This window comes from Strigops habroptila, chromosome 15 (genome assembly GCF_004027225.2).
Source record: "Strigops habroptila isolate Jane chromosome 15, bStrHab1.2.pri, whole genome shotgun sequence".
Taxonomy (NCBI): domain Eukaryota; kingdom Metazoa; phylum Chordata; class Aves; order Psittaciformes; family Psittacidae; genus Strigops; species Strigops habroptila.
Genome location: NC_044291.2, coordinates 12,263,829 through 12,273,445, shown reverse-complemented (window position 1 = coordinate 12,273,445; position 9,617 = coordinate 12,263,829). Strand labels below are relative to the sequence as shown.

At 54.1% G+C, this 9,617-nt stretch overlaps 1 protein-coding gene across 1 annotated transcript; it reads right to left on the bottom strand.

The window, feature by feature from the left end:
* Nucleotides 1–2,847: 2,847 nt before the first annotated feature.
* LOC116915286 (olfactory receptor 14A16-like) lies at nucleotides 2,848–3,495 on the bottom strand. The gene has a single exon (XM_032920315.1). It carries the CDS (start codon nucleotides 3,493–3,495, stop codon nucleotides 2,848–2,850), a length of 648 nt encoding a protein of 215 aa, XP_032776206.1.
* Nucleotides 3,496–9,617: the final 6,122 nt, after the last annotated feature.

The window sequence follows — 9,617 nt, the reverse complement described above, 5'->3', positions numbered from 1 at the left end:
CAGTGTCATTTCTCTGCTGAGAGACAGAGTTTGGTCTGAGCATCAGCTTTTCTTAGAACTGTAGAATCACTGAGGTTGGAAAAGACCCTTAAGAACATCGAGTCCAACCATTAACCAAACACTGTCAAGTCCACCACTGAGCCATGTCCACAAGTGCCACATCTACATGTCTTTTAAATACCTGCTAGGGTCATAGCAAAACTCAGTCAAACTCAAACAGGAATTCAAGGGCACCAAGATGAGCTGCTGCTACTTCAGGAACAGTGAAAGATGAAACAAGGTAACACAGGACCACTACTAAGTAAAGCATGAGTACATGCAGGTAGAGCTCAGATAGCCTATCTCCTCTTTGCCTCACTTCCCACCAGCAAGGTCTGCCAGGCCTTTGTGCTTTGAGGCAAGACTCTGGATGGGAAAGAGGAACAACCAGCGCCAGATTGGGAACAAGCCAGTGGTTACTCCGCAAACTACAACCTTAACAGTCCATGGAGCCAAAGGGGCTGCCACCAAGGTGCCGAGAGAATGTTTTTCCCCAGGACGTGCTGGTCTGTTCCTGTCCCAGGAAGAAAGGCACCAGATTCTGGGAGGCATCATTTAAAATGCTGTTCCTGAGATCTAGCTCTGTAAGGGGAGAATTGTACAGATAATCTCATGCCCCTTTGACGGCTGGAACCCCAGGAGGTGTAGCATGGAGTCAAGAAGGATCAGGAGTGTGGATGTCCCCTGTTTGAAGGGGAAGCTTGGATTTGTGGAGGCCCTCCATTTTACAGGCAACATGTTGGTCACCCTTCCCTCCCAAACCCCCCCAGTCTCTCTGAGGAAAGCCTTGAGAGCTTCTTAACTGTTCAGTTAGTTACTAGTGGCAATGAGCAGTGTGTAGGGAGGGGAGAGAGGGTGGAGGGAAGTCAGCAAGAAGCAAGGGGATGAGTCAGTGCTTTAACAAATCGTTACAACCAGGACTGAGCCCAGCAACAGAAAGCAGTTGATGTCTGTAGGTGGAGGAGGAGTAGGTGTCCCCTGGAGCGTGGCTGCAGACCCTGGACATACCAGAGGTTACCTGAGAAGTTTCCCTCATGGGAACATGCCTCAGCCTGGCACATGGGGAATGCCCACTGCTGGGGGTGCCTGAACACTGCTCATCATGCCCCATGAGCCGACCTTCGTGTCTCCCTCTCCTGCACCACCCAAACTTGCCTGGAAGGCAGGAACCATCCCTGAGCCTGGAGAATGCAGGAACCTTCTGGAGTGAGGTGTCGTTGCTGCAGGGGAAGTGTAAAGTTTCTAGGAGACACTTGTGAGTGAGGGCAGAGAGGGGTGTGCGCAGCAGAGAGGGTGCTACAGAACAGAAAAGGACCTGGAAGAGCAAGGGACAGTCTGGCCAATGGGGAATACCTCAAGTTCTGATTTTAGGGCAGCACAGTAAGGAGGACGGGCAGTGCAGTGCTGGGATATGGATCCAAGTGGAGGATGCAAGCAAGAGACTGGGACATCTGAGGTCTTTGAAGACTGTGAGCATGGTGAAGGAGGATGGACAAGCCCTGGCCCCCAGCTCCGCCCCCAGCCCCTGGCTCAGGGTCTTCTTGGGGATGTGGGGAGGGTGATGCCAAGTGAAGGACAATGGGATGACACCTTCTGGCCTCCCCAGGGGGGTGCAAGGACACAATGGTGCCCCATGGCCATGATGATGATGTGTCTTCTCTTAGGCCTTTGTGGCAGGGGCATCAGCCATAGCCAAGGGGACAAAGACCTGGGTTCCGTCAGGGACATTCAGCCTTTCCAGCACCCTTGGCCATCTGCACCATAGCCCATCTTGCACTATCCCACGCCTGTGCCTGTTTCCCTGCAGGCTGCAGACACCCAGCGTGCTTCCCCACCTTCTTCTTACCCCAGTAGGTCCCTTCCTCTACTGGTGTCTCTCCATCCTCCCCAGATGTTCTGTGAAACACAAAGCCATGGGCTGATCCCGACTCCCTTGGAGTGATGTTTGGCACCACAGCACTACCCTCAGAGTGACATTTCTTTACCTTCAGCTCCACTCTAGATCTCCAAAGCTGCAGTTTCCAGTGGTTTTCCATTCTCATGCTATTTCCCAATACAAAATATGTGCAGTCATCTCAGACAGAAATTTTCCATCTGGGCTAAATGTGACCTTTGAGGTTTGGAAAGTTGTATTTAGGACATGTGCTGGGCACAGGGACTGAGGACCACAGCAAAATGATGTGGCTTCTGGGTCAATACCTCCTTCATTGCAAACCCTAAACCAGCATCCCACCCTTTTTTCCATGCCACCTTTCAGCAGGGAGGATGGCACCAAGCAAAGGCAAGTGACAGACACCGAACCTTCTCCAGCCACTTCCCAGGCCTGGTGGAGCAGCAGCACAGCAAGGACTGCTGGATCTGCCCCATGACATGCTTTAGGATACCCAGACTCTGCAGATCATGTTGGAGTAGTTGAACACCAGCATTTTTCTCTGCAAGGCAATTTCCAGCCCAGGTCAGCTCCTGTCTGATCTCTCCTCATGCCTCTGCTCTGGCCCGTGCTCCTGGCCCCTTCCCTGTGCTCCCACAGGACCCGAGCTGGCCCTCACTGCCTACCCAGACTTTCCCACCAGGGCTGCTCCTCCATGGGGCAGTGGGCATTTGCCTCTTGAACTCCTCCTGCATGCTGGGGCTGCTCCCCAGCTCCAGAGGAGATGTGCAGAGATGGGAGCTGGCACTCATGATTGTCACTTGGTTTCTTTATTGAGAGTCTCTAAACAGTGAGCAAGACTGTGTGTGCACATGAGGTCTTTGGGGCACGGAAATAACAGGTAGGAGAGCAGGGAAAGAAAAAAAAAAAAAAAGCACTTAGGAAAATAAAGACACATGAAAAGAGTTAGTCTTGATTTTCCAGAGATTCAGTGGGAGCCCTTGTGGGGTAATGGCACCTATAATGTGAAGTAGCAAATTCAGAGTTTTCTCAGAGTATATTTGAGCTCCTGGTTCCTCAGGCATGTAGATGAGGGGGTTCACTGCTGGAGGCACCACCGAGTACAGCACTGCCAAAACCAGGTCCAGGAATGGGGAGGAGGCAGAGGGGGGCTTCAGGTAGGCAAAGATGCCAGTGCTGATAAACAGAGAGACCAAGGCCAGGTGAGGGAGGCACGTGGAAAAGGCTTTGTGGCGTCCCTGCTCAGAGGGGATCCTCAGCACGGCCCTGGAGATCTGCACATAGGAACCCACGATGAAAACAAAACAGCCAAGTGCTAAACAGGTACCAACCACAAGAAGCCCAGCTTTTCTGAGGTAGGAATGCGAGCAGAAGAGCTTGAGGATCTGGGGGATTTCACAGAATAACTGCTCCACAGCATTGCCTTGGCAGAGGAGTAGTGAAAATGTATTGGCAGTGTGCAGCACAGCACTGAGAAACCCAGTGCCCCAGGCAGCTGCTGCCATGTGGGCACAAGCTGTGCTGCCCAGGAGGGTCCCGTAGTGCAGGGGCTTGCAGATGGCCATGTAGTAGGGAGGCTTTGTCAGGAATGGCCTCAGTGGGGCTCAGTGATGCTTCAAGGGACTTGGGAATTGCTTCTGAGTTTGACTTCTTGAGAGGGCTCTTGAGTCTGCTCTCCGGAGCTGAGGTGCATGGACTCAGCACCACAAAGGCCCTGGGGCTCATTCAAACACAGAAAGCCCTGAGGAGCCATGTGTCTTTCTGGAATTTTCTCTAAGACTCGCACAAATCATTGCATAGGTTTCATCTGGAGACTTAATGATGAAGATTTCAGAGAAGGTTTCCTAAGGGAGAGGAAACCTTTCCTTTCAAGGTTATTATCCATCATTTTTCAGTTTACAGAAGATGTGACAGCAGCATTCTGCAATTAATGCTGACCTAAAGGGTCTCCTGAAGTCATCTGCAGAGGCAGGAGAAGCAGTCCCTTGAGGTCCCACACTGTATGGACAACCTCGCTCCTCACCTCCCCAGGCCCCACAGTTCCCTCATCGGCCCCCTGGGACTAGATGATCTTAAGTTGCTCCCAACCCTCACTATTCTATGACTCTATGATCCCACTGTCCATATTGCCAATAAAGATGTTGAACAGTGCCGGTCCCAATACCAAACCCTGAGGGACACCACTCGTCACCAGACTCCACTTGGACATCTGGCCATTGACCACAGCTCTCTGAGACCATCCAGTCCATTCTTTATGCACCAAGTGCATCTGTCAAATCTGTGCCTCTCCAATTTAGAGACAAGGATGTCGTGCAGGACAGTGTCAAATGCCATGCACAAGTCCAGGTAGACAATGTCAGTCACTCTTCCCTTATCCACCACTGCTATGGCCCCATTGTAGAAGGCCACCAAATTTGTCAGGCAGGATTTGCCCTTAGTGAAGCCATGTTGGCTGTCACCAGTCACCCCTTATTGTCCATGTGCTTAACAGAGTTTCCAGGAATACCTGCTCCATGATGTTTCCAGGCACTGAGGGGAGAATCCAAGTGCATGCACTCTGGAGACTGCCTTTAGTTCCCCTGTTCATCCTTTGGGCCTTTTACATAAAGTGCAGGCAGCATCTGGGTGTTGCCACTTGTCAGGGAGTTCCCCCACTCTCCGTGATGTTTTAAAGATGATGGAGAGTGGCCTCACACCCCTTGGGAGCTGAGACCCACTATTTCATGGTCACTACAGCCCACGCTCACAATGGTTTTCTCATCCCTGATCAGCCCTCTGCAAGGACTGGATTCAGGTGAGCATCTCCTTTGTTGGCCTACCTTGTACCTGTGCAAAGAAGTTGTCCCAAGAGACCCCAGCACCTGCTGGACAGTCTTGCATGCTGCTGTGCTCCCCTTCCAGAGACTGTCAGCGTCATTGAAGTCCCCAGTGAGACCTGGGCTCATGGATCTGGAGACTTCATTGGGTTGCTAAAATGAGGCTTAGTCCACCTTCTTACCCTGGTTTGCAGGTGCTTTGTCTCCCACCAGGATGCCACGCTAAGTGGCCTCTCCTTTGAGCCTCACCCACAAGGGCTCCCCCAACCTGGTGCATGTGCATAGAGGAGCACCATACATATGACAAGCTCCTTCTGATGGAGGGCATCCCCATCATCCTGTATGCCCCATGGCAGCACCACTGTGAGTGCTCCAACCACCCCTCACCATTTATTCCATCCAAATAAGAAATCTGGAGTGGCACATCAGACTTCATCTCCTCCTGTCTGAGGGCACTGATGCACATCTGGGCTGCAGCACCTCAGCTCTGGCACCAGAGACAAGCTCAGACTTGTCACAGGCAAGTCACAAACCCAGTTCCAAGTGCCTAAGACCCAGTGTATGGAAATGCTCTGCTTGAGACCAGAGACATGCTGGAAGAGATGGCAGATGGCAATGTGAAGGAGCCAAAAGAGGGAATGCTTCTCTCTTCAAGGCCAGAGAAAATCTGGGATGGGCTCTGCAATCTGGGCAGCAGAGGCCTGTATTTAGCCATTGAGTAGGTGCCCTGAATGTGGTTAGGCAATGTCAGGAAGGCCATGGGACAACTGCTGTTAAAGTCGATGGAGATCTAGGAAATACAGCTAATGGAGAAGAGAAAGAGAGGGACTCTAGTTCCATTTGGTCAGCTGGCTGCCTCTGAAGGCTGCCACGGATGTAATGAATAGTGGAGGTTTTAGTTGTCCTAAATGTAGACATCTGCTCTAATTTCTGTCTACAAAAGTAATTCCTCACCAGGCTCCAAGGTGACATCCTCAGATGCTGTCCTCTCCCTCAGCATTGCTCCATTAGAGCATACAGCTCTCAACTCCCTCAATCTCTTGATTACCATGGGAGCTGAGACAAAGAGCTCCCATGCAGGTACCTACTTTGTGCATGCCTGAGGAGGGGCAAGAGGAATCCCTCCTCCTGTGGGTTTGTGGCAGGCACAGGAGGGAGCTGAGTCCCTTCTAGCCCCAGGACATCAAACCAGAATGAGATGCCTTGAGTGACTTGGCTGGATCCCTTCCCTCTTGGTAACTGTCTCAGTGTCCTGCCTAATGATGGCACAAGGAAAGGCGATTCTCATGCCCTATTCTGTTGCTGACAGGAGAAATGCCACTGCTGGAAGTTCCTCTCCCAGCTGAGGGAGGGAACATCAGTGTTTGCTTCAGGCTGTTTCACAGCAGGTTCCCCTGGAGCCCCAGGGACCCCTGGAGCACCTCTGACCCTGCTCCAGCACCTCAATGTCTCTCTTGTAGTGAGGGGCCCAGAACTGAACACAGGATTCAAGGTGCAGCCTCACCAGTGCCCAGTGCAGGGGGACAGTCACTGCCCTGGCCCTGCTGCCACACTGGTGCTGATACAGGCCAGGATGCTGGTGGCTTCTTGGCTGCCTGGGCACAAGCTGCTCATGTTCAGCTCCGTCAATCAGCACCCCCAGCTCCTTTCCCATGAGCAGTTTCCAGCCACTCTGCCCCAAGCCTGGAGCGTTGCAGGGGGTTGTTGTGGCCCAAGTGCAGGACCCAGCACTTTGCCTTGTTGAACCTCATCCCACTGGCCACAGCCCATGGATCCAGCCTGTCCAGATCCCTCTGCAGAGCTTCCCACCCTCCAGCAGATCAACACTCCCACCTGACCTGCTGTCGCCCGCAAATTTACACATCCCAGTTTGGAGCAGTATGGACCAGTATGCACCAGTACAGACCAATATAGGCCACTATGGCCCCAGATACTGCTGGGGTTTTAATATCCCAGTGCTCCCAGTCCCTGCCGCAGGTCTTCCCGCTTGCAGCCGTGCTCAACTCCCAGTCCCTCCCAGTGCTCCCAGTACCTGCTGCAGATGCTCCTGCTCATCCCCTTCCCAGCCTCCTGGCTGGTGCTCTTTTGTGGGAGAGAACACACCAAATTAGGGACTGCCCCCATGGGGCTACCCCCCCGGCTCTCTGATACCACGGGGGGGGGTGTGTTGGGGTGCCCCATGGGGTGGGGGTTTGTGGGCAACAAGGAGTGTTTTGGGGCTGGTGGCTTTGGGGGGAGAGCAGCTTTTTGGGGCACCCCCAGTTGGGGGTGGTGGTGTTTAGTGGGGTCCCTCCAGGATTTTGTGGTCCCCGGGTTCATTTGGGGGTGGGGCCCATGGTAATTTGGGGGTTGCGGTTCACTTTTGGGCTACCCCAGGCAACCCATTTGGGGGTCCTGCCTGCTCTTGTGGTGCTTCAAGGAGATTTGGGGGTATCCCAGGATTTTTGGGGGGCACCACGATTGCTTTGGGTGCCTCCAGTTCCATTTGGGGGGGGCGGCGTGGTTTTGGGGTGCCCCTTTATTGTGGTGCCCCTTTTAGGGGGTCCACCCCCTCTGACCCCCTTGAATTCACTACTGAACCCAAAGCAATTCTGGGGTCCCACCAGTGGATTTGGGGTCCCAGAGCATTTTGGGGGACCCCGAGGGCGGGTGCTGGGGGGACCCCACTTTTCAGGGCACCTCTTTTTTAGGGAGGTCTTGGCTGCTGCGCTGAGCCGGGGCGGCTTTGCAGCTGCGGGGCTTGGGTTTGGGGTGCACGGTGGGCTTCCACGCGCGCTGCCGGAGCCAGGCAGGTGCCCTTGTGCTGAGCTCCCAGGGACAGCACCAGCAGCTGCACTGCCCAGGGGCTGCTCCTGCCCTCACACCTTCTCAGCACCTCTCACACCAGCAGCTCCTGCACACACAAGGCTCCTGCTTCGCCCCCAGCACCTCTGCAGCCAGAGCTGAGCTCCAAGCACATGAACAAGCCCAGGGCCTCCTCCTCACCTCTCCCCTGCTCCTCCAGCTGGGATGGCACCAGCACATCTCCTGACAGCTTCTCCTCCCTTTAGAGCACGCACCCACAACGTGTTTCAAGCGAACACTAAAGTAGGATTGAAAAGTCAAAGAACACGTACCTGGATGCGCAGGGCAGCCAGGGGAGATGCAGCCTCCCGAGGGAGGGGTCTCCTCTGCACTGGTTCCTGCAGGGCTCTCGCTCCTTAAATAGCCCACGCTCACTGGAGGGGCCCCCGTCACAATGGGCATCTCCACAGCGACCGCCACGGCTTTGTGATGGCGGCAGCATCGTGCCCATGGCCACTGGGCACCCAGGGGTGCTCTGGGAGTCGCTGCAGGGGGACCAGCCTCTGCCCAGCCAGCTCGGGGAGGTCCCTCACGGGCTGCTCTTCCTCAGTGCCTTTCCTCCGGAGGTGGAGCATGCAAGGGGTCACAGCTCAACCTGGGTAATGAACAGGGCGTCACGTCCACCTACGAGAAGTGGAGAGTGACTGACATTCGCACATCAGAGAATCATGGAATCCCAGACTATTTTGGTTTGGAAGGGACCTTAAAGCTCATCCAGTTCCAACCCCCTGCCACAGGCAGGGACACCTTCCAGTAGAACAGGTTGCTCCAAAGCCCTGTGTCCAACCTGGCCTTGAACACTGCCAGGGATGGGGCAGCCACAGCTTCTCTGGGCACCCTGTGCCAGTGCCTCACCACTGTCATAGTAAAGAATTTCTTCCTAATGACTAATCTAAATCTGCCCTTTTTTACTTTAAAGCCATTCCCCCTTGTCCTGTCAGTACAGGACCTTGTAAAAAGTCCCTCTCTAGCTTTCTTGTACGCACCCTTTAGGTATTAGAAGACTGTTACAAGGTCTCCCCTTAAGGAGCCTTCACTTCTCCAGGCTCAACCAGCCCAGCTCTCTCATCCTGTCTCCAGAGCAGAGCTGCTCCAGTGCTTGCAGCAGCACTGTGCTCTCCTCTGGACTCGCTCCAGCAGCTCCATGTCCCTCTTGTGCTGTTGCCCCAGAGCTGGATAAGGACTGCAGGGGGAATCTCCCCATAGCGTAGCAGAGGGAGAGAATCCCCTCCCTCGACCTGCTGCTCACGCCTCTTTGGATGCCCAGCATGCAGATGGTTTTGGGCTGCAAGATCACTTTGCCGGCTCATGTTGAGCTTCTCATCAATCAACACCCCAAGTCCTTCTCCTCAGGGCTGCTCTCAATCCAGCCTCCGCCAGGCCTGGAACTGTGCTTGGGATTTCCCCGACCCAGGGGCAGGACCTTGCACTTGGCCTTGTTGAACTCCATGAGGTCTGCAGTGGCCCAGCTCTCAAGCTCACCTCCACTTGCCTTCCTTGGACTGCCCTTGGACTCTGTAGTTTCTCCTTCACCCCTGTCCTTGCAAAGTCTCTTCTCTGGTGGGCTCAGGGGAGCAGAGAGGAAAATGGGGGGAAGCCTTTACCTCCTCCCTTTCCCTGCTGCTTTTCAGGAAGAAGCTGTTAAGCAGAGGTGGTTCTCGTGCTCTCTTCACACTTTGGGGGCCATTGGGCTGTGGTGTCACCCCAGGCACATGCGGTTGAGTCGGGCAGCCATGGAGCCTGGGCAGAGAGGACAACCCAAAAGAAAAGGTCCCCGGGCAGCCCTCTACCTTGCTGTGGGCTCAGCATGTGCTCCAGGCTCCTGGTGTCTGCAGCCACTGCCCTGTGGCCAGGGGGGATGGGGGCTCGAACCCTCCTGCCATCGGCTTGTCCCCCCCACTGCAGGGAGATTCTTTGTTATACCCAGAGAGAGATTAAGACACAAACGAGGTCAAGTGCCACTAATCAAAGAGATTTATTGCTTACTTATCTATACAAAGTAGTTATTTACTGTGGTAAGAAAACTG